General features: G+C 42.2%; 1 protein-coding gene across 6 annotated transcripts in view; it reads left to right on the top strand.

Annotated features, from left to right (window-relative positions):
- The window catches only part of LOC135324453 (sodium/potassium/calcium exchanger 2-like), a 142,326-nt gene that overhangs the window by 43,308 nt on the left and 76,616 nt on the right, over positions 1-22,402 (top strand). For 5 of the 6 annotated variants that reach the window (XR_010385833.1, XR_010385834.1, XR_010385832.1 and 2 more), the window contains exons 1-2: positions 19,821-19,956; positions 21,041-21,207. Coding sequence is in view for 1 of the 6 variants with exons in the window: in XM_064500868.1 (XP_064356938.1) it covers positions 8,342-8,476; positions 14,127-14,216; positions 21,041-21,207 (392 nt within the window). In the remaining 5 variants the exon portion in view is untranslated. Of the gene's footprint in view, positions 1-8,341; positions 8,477-14,126; positions 14,217-19,820; positions 19,957-21,040; positions 21,208-22,402 lie in introns of those variants that run through there. The other variant, XM_064500868.1, reaches the window with a different exon arrangement.

Genomic DNA, 22,402 nt, shown 5'->3' with positions numbered 1-22,402 from the left:
AAAATGATATCTCTTCTTTAAAACAAATGTGTTTGTTGATGATGTTGACAAAACAGCTGACAAAACAGCTACATTACATTATGTGCCACAAATATAAATATCTCCACATGATCCAAATGATATGCTTCAAACTTGGCTTGTGATAAAGCGAAGCAATTGTAAGGATTGTGGAAAAATAAGCTAAACTAATAGCACTCTTTTTGTGGGTTTTTTTTTTTTTACTCTCAGTATTTTCAGTAGAGCTATTCCTTCTGCAGTATTTTGAATCCCAGCACAGTATTTTTATGTTAAAGTGAGAGATCTGAATGTGAAAGAGATTAGAAATAAAAGTGAAATGAACAAAAATAGTTGACCAAGGTGTTTTCATCATCCAGATTCTAAGAAATGCAAACATAACATAACTGTCAATGATGATGATTTAAAATATTACTGGTAACATGCAGTAAAGAAAGAACTCTACACAGAGACAGTTCTTGTAAAAGTGCTATTTTTGTACAGACAGGCTGCTTAGCTACTCTGCTGGATTTTTGCCCGATCTAAGTGATTTCATGCTGTAGCTGTTGCTAAAGAAATTAGCTAGGTCTGATCTTGCTCAGCGTAAACCTGGAGTGACTCCACTGAAGTCTAAAACTAGAGTGACTGAGAACCAGGGATACTATCCTGGGTTACAGAATTGCCCATGTTGGTAATTATGTCAGTATATTCTGGCTGTAAATTGGGATGATCCAAGATGATTTCACTCCACTTGTACAGTTAGGATGTGGGGATTATCTTTTGTGTGATATTACTTAATAACAACAGTCTGAGAATCATTCAGCAATCAAGGTTAGAGCCTTACCTTCTCTAGTAGTTAGCCTGTCTCTTGTTTGGATGTTAGATCTTAGGAGACCACTCTTAAAAGAAAAGTGTGAATGCTAAAAAGTTCATTGAATTCTTAAAATATTTTCAGTGGTAGTAACTGAAGGTACTTTTAGTAACATGGGTACTTATGCTTTCCTAACCATATAGGATCAGCTCCTGAAATGCTTGTTTTTTATTTGCAGAAACAATGCTTCCTTCCTTCCAATAGCTTCTCCTCCTCTTTCTTCCACAAGAACTGGGTCATTACAGTTCAGTCCTGACCTACAAACACTCTTGAATTTTGAGCCTTTTATGTGTGAGGATGTACCATCATGCCTTGAGAACCTCATTTTCTTCTGGTCTGTGAATAGAATTTGATCTGGTTGCTTGAATTCTTGATGATTTTTCTTCCCCCTAGATGCAAAAGGAAATGCTGGCATGTCAGAATTTAGAAATGTAGTATAAAATTCACTTTTCTTCAATTTTCCACCTGTATATATCCAAAGATCTGTTTTTGTGAGAAACAGCTTCCGATCCACAAAGTGGCTCCTAAATACCTTAAGGGAATTTGTCCCTAGTACCTTTGTCTCCCACTGATATTCATTTAGAATTGAAAAGATTAGAGGCACTATCCATCTTGAAGAATCAAGCTGCAAATTTGCCTTTGGGGAAAAGATGTTGTCCTGAAAACTGATAGCTGGGGTATAGTTGTATTCATGCAGCAGATCATCAAGTGGTCCTAAAACATGTTTACATTCAGGAGCTACATGATATGCATAGGAATCTAAATCTTTCCCCTCCACTGTCAAGTATACCTTATGCTCTTTACTCTTTTCCCTCTTGAAGAACAAGCACAGTCATATTCGTGGTGGGTTTTATCTTTCATTGATCCAAATTATGGTACCTTAGTCTAAATCCCTAGGTACAAAACATTCTAATATTATGAAGTTCTGTATTTATTTCAGGATCGTCAGAAATTAAGTTCATAAAAAAAAGGAATTATAGTTTCCACTGCTGCAAAGAAAATGTGCAAATAAATCTTTCTTACTTATATAAACCTTCATCTTTTAAAATTAGAATGTTGAGCAAAGACCTCCTATGAAAGGAAGGGCTCGGGCTAAAGCTGGAAGAAAAGGGTAAATAGCTTTTATGTTTTATTTTGTTTTTGTATATTTGCAAATTAAACTTTACTTTAAAAAAGTACATCGCTCTAAGTGCCCTGAGTTAGTTTTCCCTTTCCCTTTCCTGGTTTATTTAGGGGTTTTCTTTAGCTTACCTTCATCCAAGTCCTTTTTTTTTTTTTTTTTTTTTTTTTTCTCTCCTGACTCTTATTTTTCCTGCCTTCCCTCCTGTTTTACTGGCTAAGACTGAAATTCTCCTTTAGACAGACAAGCATACTGTCAATTAATATTTTCCACAAGATTTCATGTACCTGAATGAATTTCACTGTATCTCCTTCCCCTTTTCTCTATTTTAATTTCCTCATTTGTCTTTTCCCATTTTTAGTATCTTGTTCTTCCCTTTTCTTCCATGCCCCTAATCCCCCCCCCCCTTTTACTCCGCTCTTCTCCTCTAGAGGACCTCAATTCTCCTTGTGCCTCTTGCTAGCCCAAGACTCTAGTCCACAGAATAAACTTTGTTCTGTTCCTGCTTGCAGGAATTTAAAAAGTCTTTCCAGAAAACATCCCCTGCAATCCAGTCACCTGCCCAAGACATCTATATTCATCTAATCCTACTCCCACTGAAATCAACAGAAGATCTCTCTTATGCTTTAATAAAAACTGGATCAGCCACTGAGGATAGAATGCTGCTGTCTCCTTCCCAATCCCTAACCAACACACTCAGGAACAGTACTTCCTCCCACCATACAATCTGTAAAATGTTCCTGCTCCATTTGCAGCCAGAATTTACCTTTCCTCCTGCAGTATATTCCATCTTCCTTTGGGATTTTGTTCTACTTGTATTCTTCCTTTCAACCTTTAGCAGGTTGCCACAAAAGAGAAAACTCTGTTATATAATACTCTATATTTATATCTTGGTACTAAGCATGTCTAACAAAATGAAAGAAGACTAGAAGGACATTGATGGTATCTCATGAAATATTTTATACGTTGTCCTACAGAGAAATGATCCTTCCGAGAAGTCCCATTACCTCCCCCCCTTACTGCCACTTTCTTAACAGGCATTTAATTAAGCATGTTCAGTCATAATCATTCTATCCTGTAGCTTTCCGAAAAATAGCTTCTGGTTTCAAGATAACACCTTCTCCTCCCACCCACCCACCCACATGTACATGCATATACACTTTACCTGTTTCTGTGGAGACCCCACTGGAAAATGTATACATGCCAACCATGCCACAAATATTTTCTTCACGAAAAGGCAACTTGTATGTGATAGGAAAACACCACTAATGCTTTATTCTTTTCAGTGGATCTAAATTACTTACTTGAGCAACTGTTTGATAAGCAGCATGTTTAGTGTATTTCAGGACAGAACCTCTGGCTGAGGCGATTCTCTCCTACCCAGGAGTATGTTTCCTTTTCATCAAATTCACATGATTTCCTTTTTCATCAAATTCACATGATTTGTTCTAAGTATAGTTGTGTTCGCTGTCACTGGATACAATTCTTGGAATCATAAATACATGTAAAAATACATTTTCTGATGCCTAAATATCTTTTCTTTCAGTTGCCACACACAGCCTAAAATGACTGCCTGGGTCTCTTTTGTCAATATACCTCTATGTAATGATATTTGCATTGCTGTCAAAGGGGATTGATCTTTATTTCCCCAAAGCCACTTAATTGTCTGGTCTCATTTTTTTTCTGCTGTATGCTGCTTCCACTTGCTTGAAATCTGGAATGGTGAAAAAATGGCAGGAAGACAGAGATTTATTCATCAGCTGCATTTCCATACCATGATGGCTATTATTTTCATGGGTGGACCAAATGAGTGCAATTTTGAATATTACACTCTCTAGGTATTTCTTTCCAAATTCCACAGTCAAGTGATGGGTGTAACATGGACATAGAGATCTGCATACAGTCTCAGAGGAATCTATTTTCTCAAGACTTGAGGTACTTGTACACGAGTCCCAGAGGACACAAACTGCAATAATAGAATCTGGAGCAAATATGTACATAGGCCTTGATTGTCCCCATAGACTCCATTCAAAAAGTAGCTCTTTTCAGTCAGTTCACAATTCAGAGAGGATTAAAACATATTAGTCACATTAAGGAAAGATAACCATATAAGCAGAATGCACTCTTAAAGCTCAGGGATTGAATTTTGTTTCACAACTGAATTTTATAGCAGAATTTACAGGGCTAACAGAATTAGTCTCAAAACATAATATTTGTCATTCATATGCTATATGTGGTATAAGATATAGACCAGTTAATAAATATTGACATATTCAGTAGCTCTGATAGGTTTGGGGTGGGTCTTTTTGTTTTCCATGTTTTCCTACTGTCAGATCAAAATACAGTTTTCTGATGTTGTGCCAAATAAACAAGTGCTTTTACTAAGGTAATATATTTTGAGCATAAGCATCCAAATGGACAATTATTTTCTGCTGTTTGCTAGAAGCACTGACTACACGGCAACTTTGGCAAATAGGGATTGGTATAATCTGATGCTTATAAGCAAAAGTGTTATTGATGAAATGTAACCATATGTTGACAATCTTTCTTTGGAAAGATTTTCTTGGGGGATAGAGAAAAGTGGTCAGATTAATAGTGAGCAAACCAATGAGAGATGTGTTCCTCAGGATCACAAGGAAGTATCGGATAGATGCTCTTGGATGAAGAAGTCATGAAAGATTGAAGGGAGGGACATTTGATACATTTTCATTGTTTGTCATGCATACAAGAAGACTTGAAAGAAAATATTGAAAGTACACTCATTATGGATATTAAAATAGAGGATGCATAGCAAAACTACCTCTTTACTCATTTCTCTAAAACAGGGAATTGCAGCTAATATTTTTTGAGCTGCAGAAGTACCCCACTAACCCTGATAGACAATTCAAAGGGAACGTTGGCCTATTAGAGTATGTATTTACTTATCATTATTGATTTATTGGCATTATTTGCATTGAGGTAGTGCCTACAAGCTCATCCAGGGATGGGTATATGCATTATATTCAGCATTGCAAATATACAAATAAGAGAAAGGCAGTCCTGATTCTCAGGAACCTACAATGTAAGTACAAGAAGAGAGAAAAAAGGAAGATATTACAAATGGACAGAGGAGAAAGAATTATGACTGTGAGACAATTTTGATTAATGTAGTAAGTAAACACAGGTTATATTTTCATATAAAATCTTCAGTTAAAAACAAACACCTAATACATACTTAAAATGTCAACCTCGTTGCCATAGAATGTTGCAGAGGATAAAAGCATAAATTGATTCAAAAAAGGATTAGACAAGTTCATGGAAGGACATAAACGACTATTAAATATGATGGTCTAATGCAGCTTCTAGCTCAGAAAGTCCCTAAACCATTAAAATGTGGCAGATGAGAGAATATGCCATGTTCTAATACTTCTGTTCAGAGTATCCAAGTCTGCTCATTGTTAGAAACTGGATACTGGGCTAGATGGGCCTTTGGTCTGACAAAATATGGCAGTTCTTATGCTCTTAGTCCAGTTAACCTTACCATATTATAAACAACTGTAGCACGCTTACACTATCCCCCCCTCCCAATACACAATCACTTAATGTTTCCCACAGTACAATACTTAAAATTGTTCTGGGAAGAGGCCTTCAGGTGTTCTTGCTGGTTAATAGGCAGTAATGCTTAACATTTTTAATGGCTATCTAGAATACTTAGAATTAGTACTACTCGTAATATAAATAATTTGTACAGTTATAGTTTCATTAGCATATGTCAGGGAGCAGCAATTTAGCATTTCATAAAAGAAACATATTTCACATTATAAATATTGACTTCTCATCATAAAAGCTGCCAAAAAAAATCAAAAAAATAGTTTCAGTATTAATTACTACAAACTATGAGTGTGAACATTTAGTGTGCACCCTGCAGATAGGTTGAATTCACAGACAATGCCTCTTCCTTAAGTCTGTGTTCAGTCATTTCATATCATTGCTGTTTAGCCCAAAGCATAACACTCACATTTACGTGGTCTGGTAGTCATGATAATTCTTTCTTTTCACTTCTACAACTTCAGTGGGTAGCTCAGTGTTGCTTTGAAATCTGTGCTGGTTAGATTTGCAAATGTGTTGCACTTCTTCCGTTTCCACTGATTTTTGTAACGTCAGTACTTGAAAATCAGACGCTTATTCTGATTTATAAAGTAGGGAATGGAGCACCAGTCTGTACCCTCTGTAATGCATGCTGGAGTTAAACTAGCAAGGAAAGTGGTTTTGCCCTATTACACTGTCAACTGAAGCTTGGGTTCATATTTGGGGGTAGTTATCTTGGGTAGAGGAATGAGGTAGTAAGACCTGCAGGTGATAAGATCTCAAATGGATGGAGCAAGATTCTCCAAGAGACATCTGTCAGATCTCCAAATGTTAATTTTTTTTTATGCTCCTTGGATACTGACACCCATGTTGCCCACGTGCTCATGCTAGACCTATGTAGAATTTCATCGCTGCTTGAAACAGACATGAGACCAGACTCATGTCCAGTATTGAAATATTGTGTATGCCAGTATAGAATTGCATGGACCAATTTTTGTATTAATTTCTATTTGTTCTGCAGACTTATGTGCAGATTCAGACTTGTGATGAGTTTTTGTAGTGATTAAAAAGGGCTATTAATCATGGTTAATCTCTAAAGATGATAATTCAGAAAATATTTAGTCATTGAGTGCTGGCTGTGAAACCATTGTTTATGGAGGTTTATGCCTGCAGAGTCTGCTGCTCAAGATATACACAGGCCACTCAGAAAGAGTTACCAAGACAACCCTCCAATTGCTTCTTTTGTGTTCTAATTATATTTCTTTCATATTTCAAAGCTAAGCATCCAGCTCAGTCTGATTCACTCATCCCAACACCTACCAGAATGAAAAAGGAACAGATTTGATCTTAAGAAAGTAACCCCACAAACTCCTGCACCGTCCCCCAAAAAGATCAGACTTCTATAGATTATGGAAATGAGACACTGAACATCTGCCTGCTTTGGTAAACAGCTGAAAGCTAAAAGCAAAAGCTTAAGTACTGTGCAGAGTGTGACAAATTGTGTTCATATATGTGTTTCTAAAGCCTTTTCATGATAAGTACTTGTGACCACTTTACTATCATTTTATAATCACTCAACTTAAGTTAGGAGTTTCACAAAGTGTAGGGGCTAGCAAAATACAACCTTCTCTTAATATCAACACATAATTATCAAAGTAGCTACAGCCTGTCAATATATTGGGGGAAAATATGGGCTTGGTTCTGTTGCATCAGTGTAAGGTGATGAAGTCATACAGCTGTATGACTGAAGAGCCTGAGGTCAGAATAGAGCTTTGCTTCTCTGTGTACTGACTGATATACTTTTAGGGGTTGTTTCTTAGCCACTCTTAGTATTTGAATAATTAAGAATGGATCTTGAATCAATATTAGCCATAAGTATAAAATGTTTTGGAGTTATGAAAACTAGATGACCATGCTAAGGTCATTCTGATGACTGCTTCTTATAGCATCCTTACAAGTCTTATTTAAGCAGTATTAGCACAGGGTAGTAACTCATATGAAAATTTGATAAATTATTTTATGATAACCTTTATGATAAATCTACAGAAAGAATAATATGTCCTCTTCAGAAAGGTCTGAGATTTCAAGTCAAATCTCTTTTCAAAAGAAGAAAATGAGAAAAGTATTTTAAGAAGTAGTTGTATTAACTGCATGCTTTCAAACAAATACATTTTGCACCAAGTACTGCTTCGTGGGACTTGTTCAGCTTTCATTGAATGCTACAGAAATCTTTCCACAGGCTAAATGGGATTTGAAACAGACATATTATGTGACAACCATTTAAGCCAATTTTTGTGTCGTCTTACTCTCTGGTATAAGTTGGATCCTTGTGCAATCTTGGAGACATTGTCTGTCTGTGTTGTACCATGTGCAAGTAAGCCAGAAAAAAAAAGCGAAAGTATAAGGTAGGCTGAATCATGCTCACTTTGCTTTCTGTAGCAGTCAAAAAAGGTTCCATTTCATCAGCAGGCTGAGCAATAGAAACAGGCTAGGGAAAGAAAAGAAGTATGTGGTAGCCGAAAGGTTTTGTGCCACTGGAAAGATCCCTGTAACTCTACTCTGTGATAGAGATAATAGGTAAAAAGCAAACGAGAGTCCATAAAAGATACACATGTAAGGAGACTGAAATATTAGTGTGAAGAGCCACCATACAAATAAGAGAAGAATGCCTTTTTCTTAGTTTTAGTGCCTAGTTAAGACTGCTGTGTTGTGGAAGGTCAACAGCAAAAAAATAATATGGACCTTATTCACCCACTTGAATCTTCTGTTCACCATTATTTCTATGACAGAATGAAGAGGAAGAGGATGAAGACCAACCTCTCAGTCTGGCCTGGCCTGACACCCCACAAAAACAGTTCACCTACCTTATTGTTTTACCCATTGTTTTTCCATTGTGGGTTTCCCTACCAGATGTCAGAAATCCTGTAAGTAATCGTTGCTATAAATGTGTTCTGCATAACAGGATGGTTCTCTAGTTTAATGCAGATGTCCAAAAAAGGACTGTAAACAGGCTTAGTGGATTTATGTAAAAATAGATCTGGTGATTTGTTTAATAGTTTATCTATCTTATGAAGAAAATGCCACAACATATTTTTGTAGTAAACATCGATCTTCAAATGGGTCCTTACAGGTAACTGGATGATATAAAAATTGTCATTTATATGCATTAATATTTTATGGCACAAAGAGAGAGGCTCTTATAACTTTTTCTTTGGAGCTTTCATAATTGCATTTCTAGATCTCCATTAAGCATCACTTAAGTGCTGAGGAAGCCTGCCCTTCAGAAATACCATCTGAAATACCATAAAGGGAAAGATGGAAAAAAAGGGCTAGATTTTCTCTGGGTTGCAAAAATAATAATATATGTTTCTCTTAAATGCATGTTCTATTAGCCTTACAAAGCAGTTCTCATTAAAAAGGAGATGTTGCATAAGGAAGGGCTAAGTAAAAAAATGAGTAAAGCAGCTCTCAGCCTTCTACCTGTCATCTTTTAATTTTTATTTTAGGACAATATCCAGCAGTCTTTCCATGTGCAAAACTTATTAATTTTGTCCCAAACAGTGCTTGAAGTCATGGAAGATAGATTGATTATTACTACAAATGATTGACTGTAATAAGTTGTCATGTCTCAGCTCTGTTGTATTCACATATCCAAATACTAATAGCTGGGGAGGTTCATGGAAAGTGAAAAAAGTCAATAGCTGGAAAACATCCTCCAGTAGTGTTTTAATCTCTTTTCCTTTCAGGATCAAAAATAGATTTAAAACTGCAGCAAGAAAGGGGATGAACAACTTATAAGGTTATAAATCAACATCCTGAATTCTTTTCTTTCTCCTCATCGCATTTCCCATCCTACAAACTGAAGAACTGCAGTTCAGTTTAGCATAGGCTAAATTAAGACCTTTGATTTGTTTTTAGATAAAGGTTTCTTAAAGGGCACATGCTGTTAGTTTTCCCTTCCAATCTTCATACTTTCAGCATTATTTTCTTTAAGTTTTCAAATAACTATGGTAAAGATTCTTGTTGGGTAACACAAAAGAGAATACTACATGAATTTCAAGATTGTTTATTTCTGTATCTATGCCCTCATATTAATATTTGAAACCATTCATGTAACTTTTTTTCAGAATTTGACCCAATCTGAGCAAGTACTACAAAGAAATAATTGTGCATTGCTTTGAATTAAAAAAAAGTCACACAAACATCAGCACTATTTGCAACCTTTTTATTTCTTCTCCTCCAATATTATATTGTATAAATGAGAACAGTTGTTAAAAGAATGGTTTTGGATGGCAAATATCTCATGAAGCATGCAACTGTATAATCCAGGTGAATATTAACACTAGAAGTGTTCACACCAGACTTGGTATGCTGACATTCAATAATTCAGGCCAGCATGTACAACAGGAAGTACTCTGTCATAGCATAAAATATAAGCATATTGGTATGTGATCAGTGACACCAAGTCCAGCTGGAGACCAGTCACTAGTGGTGTCCCCTTGGGGTTTATATTGGGGCCAGTGCTGTTTAAAATCTTCCTTAATGATCTAGCCAATGGGACAGAGTGCACCCTCAGCAAGTTTGCTGATGATACAAAACTGGGAGGAGTGGCTGAGACACCAGAGGGCTGAGCTGCCATGCAGAGGGACCTGGACAGGCTGGAGAGATGGGCAGAGGGGAACCTCATAAAGTTCCACAAAGGCAAGTGCAGGGTCCTGCACCTGGGGAGGAATAACCCCAGGAAGGGAATAACTGCTGGAGAGCAGCTCTGCAGAGAAGGACCTGGGAGTCCTGGTGGACAACAAGTTGACCATGAGCCAGCAATGTGCCCTTGTGGCCAAGAAGGCCAACGGTATCCTGGGCTGCATTAGGCAGAGCTTTGCCAGCAGGTCAAGGGAGGTGATCCTCCCCCTCTCCTCAGCCCTGATGAGGCCACACCTGGAGTGCTGTGTCCAATTATACTGGCTCCCTGATACAAGGGAGATATGGAGCTACTGGAGCGAGTCCAGCAAAGGGCCACAAAGATGATGAAGGGCCTGGAGCATCTCTCCTGTGAGGAAAGGCTGAGAGAGCTGGGCCTGTTCAGCCTGGAGAAGAAAAGGCTCAGAGGGGATCTTATCAAGGTGTATAAGTATCTGAAAGGAGAGTGTAAAGAGGACGGGGCCAGACTCTTTTCAGTGGTGCCCAGTGACAGGGCGAGAGGCAACAGGCACAAACTGGAAGACAGGCAGTTCCATCTGAACCTGAGGAAAAGCTTCTTTACTGTGAGGGTGACAGAGCACTGGACCAGGTTGCCCAGAGAGGTTGTGGAGTCTCCATCCTTGGAGATATTCAAAACCCAACTGGACACAATCCTGGGCAACCTGCTCTAGTTGACTCTGCTTTGAGCAAGGGGATTGGACTAGACAGTCTCTAGAGGCCCCTTCAAACCTCAACTATTCTTTAATTTTATGATTTTATATGCCAAAAATATCAATGGGCAGTGGAGTTAAAAAATTTCATTCACTGAAAGGAATAGCTTGTTATACAGGAATAAAAGGAAAATGAATTTCATATTGCATGCAGTTTGTAATTACATTTATTAATAACAGAAGAGGCAACATGCTGTATCAGTTGGACAAGCTGTTTATTTTGAGCATTACTGTCAAAGAATTAACCAGATGGTTGTGGAAACTCTGTGCCTAGGTTTCTAACTTGTTAATCATGCCTTGTTAGTGTGATTCTCTCTAAAATACTCGCACTTATTCCTGTGTGCCATCCCCCTTATTCCCCTCCCCGAACAAAAAAAACCCTGATTGAACAGCTCAGCATGTGCTTCAGAGACCAGCCGTACGTGTAATCTGTGAGGCAAAAATTAAAGCAAACCTAACACAATACTTAAATAGAATTTGTAGGTAGGCTTACCATCAGGGGCCTGATTTGCAAATGTGGTAATTTTAGTCAGAAAATCAAATTCTGCATCAGGAAGCTCATATTAGCATGTGGACATATAAAATGAACAGTTGTGTGCTAAATGCTGATTTGCGAGACCATATGGATCTTTTGACATTCTCTGTGAGTGCCCGCTTTTGAAAACTGTGCTCTCCTTTCCTCCTAGAATCTCTTTTCTGAAGTATATTTTATCTCAGCTTAATGGAGAAGGTTTGACAGCATTCCCTAGTACTAGAACAAGCTGCACTGAGCTCCAGAAATCCTAGAAGCTCTAGCAAAATTTTCATATACAAGGCATTTGGTTACAAAGTTAGTAAAATCCTTGCTGCCTTTATTATGCTTTTATTTACTTTGATGCACATATATATATATTTACATATACCTACAGCAGATTATGCATTAGTTCAAAATAACTCCTCAGCCAATTCAGTAATGTTTTGATGTGTTCAGTGGCTTAATTATACCTGTTCACATAAAACAAGTGCATATGGAAATCCTTACTATAACATTGATAATGTTACTAGCAATACACCAGGGGTAAGTGTGTTCCTGGGGAACTTTGTGGTTGGCTTTTTGTTCTAGTGGATAGCCTCCCCGTAATAATAGCTCATTTCATCAGTACAGAGGCCATAAACATCATTGTCCACCTTCTACAGTTGGGGACACTGAGACATTGGAGGGAATATGACATGATCAAGGTGACCCAGTAGGTCAGTGGCAGAAATGGAACCAGCTCTCTTAAGCAGTGCTATATCCATACTGGATATACTGAGAATCAGCCCCACTATTTTCTGGTTCTACTCTGACAAGGGACACACTGACATTCCTGCATGGGCAGCTCTAGCCAGTCTATGTACTAAGCACACCTCTTAGTTTGCAGTCATCCACAGTGAACAGTTCCTAAACATTAGTCTGTCCTAGATAAATACCTGTTGTGCCTCATATTAAAGAAAAGCTGGCTGTGCACTCTGTAAACTCCCTAGAAAAGAAGGCTTTAGAATGGCTTAAGCACCTGAATTGGCAACATTCAAAAAGTACTTTCTCTCCAAAAGCCATTGCAGTTGAGTTCAGGGAAAGTAATGGGAGCTCTCAGAATGTCTCTGGGGTTCATCCTCTCCCTGGAGTTGGGAGTTGCTCATATGATTACGTGGGGCCTGTCTGAATTTATTCCAAAGTACCTAGGAACAACTCACTGGATAATGTATCTAATGGCACAGAGGAGAAACATTCTGTAGTATTTGGGACATAGACAAATTATGCTTCAGAGGCTGCATATCTCACCTTCTGCATTACAGTGCTGTAGGATCTCTTTGATCTGAAAGTACCATAAGAGGAAATTACTACTTGGGTATATTTGCTTGACAAGAAAAAGATCTGATGGCCCATGCATACCAAAATTTAAAAGTGAAATTAATGAGGGTTTAACGTGTAGAAGTACTGTAGGGTCAAGCAGCAGTTGAGGAGTACGAAACAAGTACTCACTGTGGTGATAACTCACTTCCACAAACAGTCCTACTGGTTATTCATATAAATCTGTAGAAATTTGCTAATGGCTCATTAGAAATGATCCAGGGTGAGGATTTGTCTTTAGAAGGTAGTTGCCTCCCAAAATGTGGCTTCATTTGAGATTGTTAGCACTCATTCACAATAAAAATTTCACTTTAAACAGTAATTTGATTTAGACAATGTTTACTTGGTACCGCTTCATGTTTCCTTGCCACATTAGTTAACTTGATCTTTTTTATTTTTTACACAGGTTTAGCTAGCTAATAGGAAATACGGATGATGATTGAAATCAAAAAGAACATAGACAAAAATGTCAGAAATCTGAATACAACCCATTAATTGGCTGTAAGAATACTGTATATTCAAAACTTGACATTTAGTAAAGCAGATACAGAAAATGAAAATGAGGATGCTTTGGTGTGATATAGATTTTGGAATTCATTGTATGCATGCTTCCCCCCCCCCTTCCTTTTTTAATAAAAAAAACCCTTCTCTACAAAATAAAGCATGGTGAACATGCTTAATGCATCTTCTGTGCTAATTGAAAAAACAGGTAATTTTCCCAAGAAAGATAAAATGCACTAACAAATTTTAAGTGCATACTTTTTTTAGCTCTTGGCTGTGGCAGCCTTTGCTATATTGACTATGAAAGATGCTGCATAAAAAGTATCCAATTGGTGCAGAAATAATGGGTATCGTTATCTATATCACTGTAGGGTATCAATATCTAACAATTTGAAAACATTCTTTATAATTGTTCATGAAGTTGTTTAATAAATTTAGAAGCCCAAGCTTTCATTCAGCAAAACACATATGCAAGCAGCAACATGAGAGAATACGATGTGAATGACAAACCAAAACTTACTGTTCAGTATAATTTATGTTGCTGCTAGAGTTGAATCTTGTCATACGCTAATTTACAACTGAAGCCAGCGAGAGATTTGCTTTTCCAAGAACCACACAATGAGGCATGTGTAAGCATATACCTCCATAGGTAGTCAGTTTCTTATGTGCCTGTCATTTATTCTGATCTAGTGATGATCAGAATAAATGATAAATCACTTAAGTAGTAGGTATAAATAAAGCATATCAGCCTTTAACATAGGTGTTCACTGTTTCTGTTTGTTTCTCTTTCAGGAGTCAAGGAAATTTTTTCCTATCACATTTGTCGGCTCAATCAGTTGGATTGCGTTTTTTTCTTACTTAATGGTCTGGTGGGCACATCAGGTAAGAAGGTGATACTAGTACAGAAATACAAGCTGTCCATTGTGTTTTCATTTCATTCAATCATTTAGAATCAGAATCCATCATCTATCTTATGCCAAGTAGTACTTTGTTTTAGAAGCTGGAACAACAGACCAAGTAAAGCACTACTCAGTGTCGCCTTCTGATGCGACAATCTCCCGTTCGCCTGAGACGGCACGGAGGCTCCCCCAGCCTCCGGGCCAATGAGCACTGACACCAATATGAGGATGCTGCAAATGGCGTTTATTGTACGCATGTATTTGCTTATATACCTACAAGCATACTGCTATCTCTACGTCATATCCTTCCTCTTCCTTCCTCTTTCCGTGCCATCGCGAGATCTTCCGATCGCCGTTCCCTACATCTCCCCCTCCCCATGCTTTGACTATGATATTTGCTTTAAATTGCCGTGTCGCGGGTTAAGCGTTCATAGTGTGGGTGTGGGTGGGACCACCCCTTTTCTAGCAGTTGTCTTACCAAGCATCTAAACACTAGTCTACATGCTAATATGCCTAGCACAAGCATCAGCAGCAGGTGCAACTCTTCTATTAGTAATTGCCTGGCCCATGGTCCTAGCCCAAGCCAATTACCACTACTGGACCCAGAAGGTCAAGCTCTTGCGGGTCCCAGGGCAATGACGCATTCAGCGTGTCAATGCTCTCTCAGCTTTGGTAGGTCTACGGTCAAATTCAATGGGACCCCTATTAAGCATGTCTTAAAAGGGCTGCCCCGCACCCACCAACATCAGGCAAAATTGCTTATTTCCTGTCCGGTTTGTCAGGTGAGCCATAGATTGTTACTACCCCATTTCGCTAACATTGGTTCGCCTTTCACCCCTTGGAGTTCCAGTCCCAGCATCGCTACGAGGAGAGCTACTTGGGTTGCTCCCCCTGCCATCTTCTAGGGTTTTCTGGTTATGCGTTCTTCTTGCGGTTTCACGCGCCTTTTCTCATCTGTTCTTCTTCTCCTGTCTGCTGTCTTTGCTGCTAGAAGGGATCATCGGCTTTTCAGGGTGGTCCTCCCCTGCAATAAAACTCAGACATTCATTAATTCACCTGACTCTCTGCTCCCTGTCTTGTCCTTGCCCTGAGGTCTGGGCGTACCCACTTCATAGGGACCCATCTTACCATTTCTCCCTGCCTGACCGCTGCATACCCTCGTCCTTGGGTTACCAGTTGCCACCCCTCTTCCCATTCCCCTTTTTCCGGGATTCGGACCTTTACGTCTGGTCCCTCGTGCATCGCTCGGACCACCCAATGCTTTTCCGCTGGCGTCTTGTTCTCCTCCCCCCTGATGAACTGATTCAGACCGAATAAGGCGCGCATAATTATTTATGATTGTTTGTGCGCGGGGATTCTTTGTGTATATCCTTCCCCCTCCCCAAGAATCTCGATCCTTTGCTTTAAAGTGCGGTTTGCTCGCTCGACGATGGCTTGACCTGTGCTATTATAGGCAATACCGTGCACTAGCTTAATTCCCCACCGTACGGCCCATTCTCTCGTGCTTTGCGCTGTGAAACACGTGCCGTTGTCTGTTTTAATAGTTTCTGGGGCACCCAGCCAGGCCATTGCCGTGTGCCAATGCAACTGCGCCGCCCGCGCTGTGACTCGTTTATGTTGGGTCGCAACGATGATACCGCTGTGTGTGTCCACTGTGACAGCCAGCCAGGGCCGTGGTCGAAGTCGCTGGCACATTGTGAAGTCCGTTTGCCATATTTGGTTTCCTTTCAGCCCCCTGGGGTTGATGCCGGCGCCCCACAGGGGGGTTTTTTGGCAATACGGGCAAGCCGCAACCACTTCACGAGCCGTGGTAAGGGGGATGTTGCAGCTTTTTGCCAGTGCTTTTGCACCAACATGGAGAAGGTCGTGCACCTGCCTTGCTTCTGCGACTGTCCACACACCTTTGGCCGCTTGATCGGCTTTATTGTTGCCTTCTTGGTACACTCCTTGGATTGCCTCATGACTCCGAACATGAATAATGGAGGCAGTGGCCCGCCGTTGTTGTAGGGCTTCTTCTAGCATTAGCGCAATGGGCAATCCGGCCCATCCGGGATATGACATGTTGTGTAACAATTTAAAGACGAACATGGAGTCTGTCACTACATTCAAATGCTCTTCTGGCCACATTTGCAATGCCTGCGCCACAGCTCGGGCCTCTAGATGCTGTACGCTACTGTCCGGCTCGCTGATCTTCACTCGGTGCCATTGGGCCTTTTGATCTTGCCACACAACGACCGCTGCCCTGGTCACCGATGACGCGTCGGTGAACACTGTGCGCCCTGGTGCAGGTCGCTGTAGCACTCGGGCTTTCAGATGGGGCCGAAGGACGGAGAGGTGTGTATACATCTCCAGCACAGGCGATAATCTGATTGTTCCTGGGAATCCTTCTAAAGCTATTGCTATACTATCTTGTTTCTGGACCACGCTGTCCCATTGATTCCTTTTTACCGGCAGGTAAATGGACTCAGGCTCCTTCGCGAAGTGCCGAACGGTGGCGGTTCGTCCCTTCTGTATCATCTGTGCCAACGCTGTTACGATTGTGACGTATGCCGTACTTATTTGGTTCGACACTATCCACCATACGACTTCCGGACGCTCCGGCGCCCCTTGTCCTAAAACGCCTATGGCTCCTGTTCTTGTAACTGCCACGTACAGATTGATTGGTCTGGCCGGGTCGTATCTCGTTACTCCGCCCTTTGCCATGAGATCTTCTATTTTTCAGAGGGCTTCTAACGCGTTCGGTGTCATCTGCCTCGGTTCCCATGGTTTGTGGCCCTTGAGCAACTCGAACAGTGGCTCCATCCACTCCTTGGGAATACCTATCAGCCCTCGCAGCCATTGGAGAGCTCCAACCAATTGTTGTACATCATGCAACGTCCGTATCTCTCTATTGAGCTTTATCGGCTGTGGGACCACAGCTCTGGGGAGGATGGTGGTTCCCAGATAGTCGACAGATTCTCCCCTTTGCGTCTTCGCTTTCTGGACGTACAATCCTGCTTCATTTAGGCAGTTAATTACTGCCTGTTCTGCCTGATCGGTTTCTTGCTGGGTCTCTGCAGCTATTAGGAGGTCGTCCATGTAATGGATGATAAGCGCGCGCGGGAACTGCGCTCTTACTGGCTGCAATACCTTAGCTACTGCCGCCTGACAAATCGTAGGTGAATTTTTCATGCCCTGCGGGAGGACAGTCCATTGATATCGCGCTGCTGGCTCCTGCAGATTCTCTGTGGGCAGTGTGAAGGCAAATCGAGCTTTGTCCTGAGGGGCTAATGGTATAGAGAAAAAGCAATCTTGGATATCCATCACCACCACTGGCCAATTCTTTGGTATTGCTGATGGTAGTGGCAACCCCGGCTGGAGGGCACCCATCGCTTCCATCTGCTGATTTACCGCTCGTAGGTCGTGCAGTAATCGAAATTTAGACTTATCCTTTTTGTGTATCACAAATATAGGAGTGTTCCAGGGACTGTGGCTTTCCTCCAGGTGTCCCTGCTCTAGTTCTCTACTTACTATTTGTCGGGCAGCCGCCAATTTGTCCCCTGTCAATGGCCACTGCTCTACCCACACAGGCTCATTGGAGCACCATGTCAGCGGGACAGCGAAATGAGCCCCGAGGAGGTAGGCAGTGGCCCTTACCCTAAATTTGTCAGGTGAAAGCCGCTTTGCAATAAGGCATCTCGCCCTAACAATGGTTCCCCTATGGCAGTTATGTACGGCCGCACACGGATGATCTGAGCAGGCCTATCCGGGTCCTCCAATACAATTGTGATATCGGTTTCAGAAACCATAGCCTCCGCCCTGCCTCCCACTCCATCTAACGAGCTTGCCACTTTTGCTGGCCAACTCGATGGCCACAACCACGAGGGCACACATGTAACATCTGCCCCCGTATCTAGCATCATTATTAAGGGGATGCTAGGAGGACCCGCCCCTGGTGGGCCTATCAGATGCGCTTTCACTCGGGGTCTCTTCTCACACCCTAAGACCAGGGCCACGTGGGGTTTCCCTTCGGAGTTTGGTCGCTGGAGCTGTCCATCAGCGGTGTGTTGTTGTTGACGGGGGCTACTTGAAGCCGGCTCACCGGGGAGGGGTGGCCCCCTAGTTGCCCTCCCCGCTTCTCGTTTCCCGACCGCCGACAATCTCGTGCTCTGTGTCCTGGTTTTCCACAGGCCCAGCATGTAAGGCTCCCCATACCACCTGTTGGGCGCGCGTAACTTCCCTTATTCGTGCACTGTGCTCTCAAATGGCCCATTCGCCCGCAGCCAAAGCATGGGCCTCCTTTTGGACCTCCTCTAGCTCTAACCTCCGGCATTGCCATAACTGCTGCAGCAATCTGTAGGGCTGTGGTCTTGTCCCGGTGTTCTAATACGTACTTGATCGTCTGCCCTAGACTTGCTCCCTTAGGCGCTGTTCTTAGGATTTCTTTTGTCAACTCGTTGCCCTGCTGTTTGATACATTCCAACATCACCGCTCCTTTTGCAGTGTCTGGTAAAGATGCAAGTTCTACTGCTGCCTGTAGCCTGTCACAAAACTTGTCAAACGGCTCTCCCACTCTCTGCTTCACAGTCGTCCATGGGTCTGCCTGCTGCACCAGTGGCCCAATATCATCAAAGGCCTTTCGAGATGCTTCTGTTGCCACCAGTATCTCCCGAGGTCTCAGGCCCGCTGCCTGCTGCTGGGGTGTAGCCATGGCCGCATCATTTCCTCTTAACCGCGCTAGGGTGGATTGGCCCAGTGGGTTCTGCGGGTCTGCCTGTGCGGCCATCAACGCCTGCTGCAAGCGCGAGGTCCACGCTTCTTTCCACATAAGGACCATCGTGGGCGATAAAACCAGTCGCGCGAGGGCGCGACAATCCCACGGTATTAGGCCTCCCGCGTGCGCCGCGTCCAGCAATGTCTGTGTCACTGGGTGTCGCAGGCCCTGTTCTTGCACTGCTTTCAATAGCTGTTGTACCGTCTTTGGGTCGAGGGGCATCCATTCCACTGCCCCCCCCCCCGGGGCAACTCGTACTGGGAAGGCCCCTATTGGCGCACGAAACTTGAGGCCACTCAGGGCACATTCCGTCGCTATCACTTTCCAGTCTGTTAGGGGAATTTCTTTTCCCCCTCCCGCTTGGGTGGAGCCTGCTGTCTCTGATGGCCCTCTTTGTTTAGCTGCTGCCTCTGATAGCCCTCTTTGTTTAGCTATTTCTTCTTCCAGAGCTGTAAGCAGCATAAACATCTGCTCCATATCTCTTGTAACTTTCCTCCCTTTTTTTTTCTCCCGCCTCTGACTGCGCGGGGAACTCCGCCCTAGTTGCTGCATCTTCGTTGTTATTCCTTCTAAGGAGTCAGAGTCTGTACCTGAGTCTTCAGTCTCCTCCTCCCGCAATGCTGGTCGACGCCCACTCCTCTCTCGGCCAGCGCCATCTTTTCCCGGGTGCGGCACCCTCGGTCTTTCCCCTGCTTCTGGTCTTTCCCCTGCTTCTTCTCTTCTTTCGTCCTCCCACTGCACCCGAATCATGGTCCCCGGTAGCCAGTCTCGGGGATCATCCACTATAAGCGGTCTTTCCTTTTCTTCTGCCTCCTCCACTTTCACCTTGCTTTCTTTTCCTCTACCCGCCTGGCTTTTTCATATCTCGGTCTCCACAAAGGTCTCCTGGTTCTCCTAGTTCTCCCCCTTCCATCGCCCTCATCTCTTTCCACGGATACCGCGGCGGAGGCGGAGAAGAGGGCGTTATTGGGTAAGCCTCTGGAGTTTTTGCCTCCCCCTCTCCCCGCTCTGGTTCTTGATAAATCGCCTCCTCCTTTATGTCTGTTTCCACACTCTCTGTTTTCACTTCATCCCCTACTATCGCCTCTTCCTCTATCACCTCCGTTCGCTCCTCTGCGTTCGCTGCTGTCTGTGTCGCCATTTCCACGGACATGTGTAGCGCCGCGCGGGCAGCCTGCCAGGTCTCAAGCTCCTCCCTAGTCCTTTCTAAAATGATCGTTATATCTCCCCACGTCTTAAGCTCTGCGGCCTTCTTAGTGGCCATAGCTCTCTGAGCAAGCGCTCGAGTGCATTTCTCCCAGTTAGAAGGGGAAAAAATGTCCCCTGGTCTAACTATCGCTCCATCTTTCAGGAGCCGCCCAACGCAGTTCGCAACTGCATTCGCTCTCATAGAGAGCACCCATTCCCGGGCACCCACGCGTACAACCTTAACTACCGCGTCCATGATCCGGATCCTCTCGACCGCCTGCGGTCCGCCGTCTCAGCTATCACGTCGGGGTCACCACTTGTCGCCTTCTGATGCGACAATCTCCCGTTCGCCTGAGACGGCACGGAGGCTCCCCCAGCCTCCGGGCCAATGAGCACTGACACCAATATGAGGATGCTGCAAATGGCGTTTATTGTACGCATGTATTTGCTTATATACCTACAAGCATACTGCTATCTCTACGTCATATCCTTCCTCTTCCTTCCTCTTTCCGTGCCATCGCGAGATCTTCCGATCGCCGTTCCCTACAACTCAGCATGAGGAAAGTATTTTAAGAGAGCAGTCATTGCTTTGACAAAGGTTTGATCATTCTGTTAGCATCAGAACCATCAGCAGTCACTTGTTCATACCTAGAAGTTCTCTTTGACAATTCTATACTTCTCCTGAAACTTGTCAAACTTGGTGAAAACAAGTAATCCTGCAATCTTGTCTATATTCTCCTCTCTTCCAACCCAGTCAGGAAGCCCTAGGGTAATATTCCCAGTTGAACAGGTTTGCAGCAAAGAGCAGCTCTCCACTCCAGGGCTTCAACACAGTTTTTGATGTTTTTTCCTCAAACCCTTTTTAGGTTGGAGAAACCATTGGCATTAGCGAAGAAATCATGGGATTGACTATCTTAGCTGCTGGCACCTCCATTCCTGACCTTATTACCAGTGTTATTGTGGCACGCAAAGGTCTGGGGGACATGGCTGTATCCAGTTCTGTCGGAAGCAACATCTTTGACATCACAGTGGGGTAAGTCCTGCAGCAAAAAAATTATGACTATGCTAACAAAATTTTTTATTCATTACATGTTCACTACATTACAACATGTTCATAGCACGTTGCCCCTGGTTTGTCAAGGTGCTACATGCAATTATTTATTGTTTTCAGTGTTCAGAAGTGAATAGATATTTGCATAGCAGACTTGTTATAGATCTGTTGCATCATTTTCTATTCCACATTGCAAGACTGCCCAATCAGGTAAATTTCATTAAAAAAAATTTAAGGGCATTGTTCTGAGACATTTAAAGTCTATTCTGTTTTTGTCAGACATTTAATTGCTTTTGTTCACTAATTCTTTTTGTATATGCTAGGGCTGTCTTTGTAATCAATGATTGGCAAACACTTTGTTGCCTCTGCAGTGCCTGACCAGATATAGCCTTTACCAGCAATTGTTCAACTCTCCAAATGCTGTCCAATCCCCCCCCCCCCAAAAAAAAAAAAACCCAGACATTTGCTGCAAAAAATAAGCAGAACATCATTGTCTGGTCCAGCCCTTTTAAGCTGTTACTACATGATCATTTTATATATACCTGGCAAATCCCAAACTACAAACTGATTCTCTGTTAACTCTAAGGCCCTTTGCATAGCTCTGACAGTATGAGGTAAACTTAGCATGCAGAAATTTGCTATTTACATTTTGCTGCAAGCAGGGGCCCTCGCTGGCTGATGTAGAACACAAGAACTTTGTAGCAGCCCTAGTCTAATGATATGTAGCGTGTGGTTGGAATGTGAATTCTTATTTGACCCTTTGAGGTCAAGCTAGACCAGCCCTGAAAGCATTGCAATTTATGCCTCAGAATTGCAGAAGCATGAAGGAAACTTATAGGCAACCTCTGCCCTCCCCCCACTCCTATCCTTAGGATAGGACAGAGACACTGAGAATAATATCCATGATTTCCAATTTCCCCATCTTTCATTATTTATTGCTGTCAGGAATAACAGATCTTGCATCATAGTTTTAGCTGCTGCCAAATATACCAGTGACTGGACTAATACAAAACAGGATCCCAAAGTTAAGATGGGTGGTAAATGACTCTTTTATTCCATCTATTAGCTATCCCCAATACCTCTGACACAGGTGGGAACCCAGACCACTTTTTTCTATTGCTGTAGTTGATCCAGAAGCATGTTTTATTTTAAAAACAACATGCATAATCATGATACC

Source organism: Dromaius novaehollandiae, chromosome W (genome assembly GCF_036370855.1).
Source record: "Dromaius novaehollandiae isolate bDroNov1 chromosome W, bDroNov1.hap1, whole genome shotgun sequence".
Classification (NCBI taxonomy): Eukaryota; Metazoa; Chordata; class Aves; order Casuariiformes; family Dromaiidae; genus Dromaius; species Dromaius novaehollandiae.
Note: the sequence above shows the minus strand (reverse complement) of the source record. Positions and strands in the feature narration are given on the sequence as shown.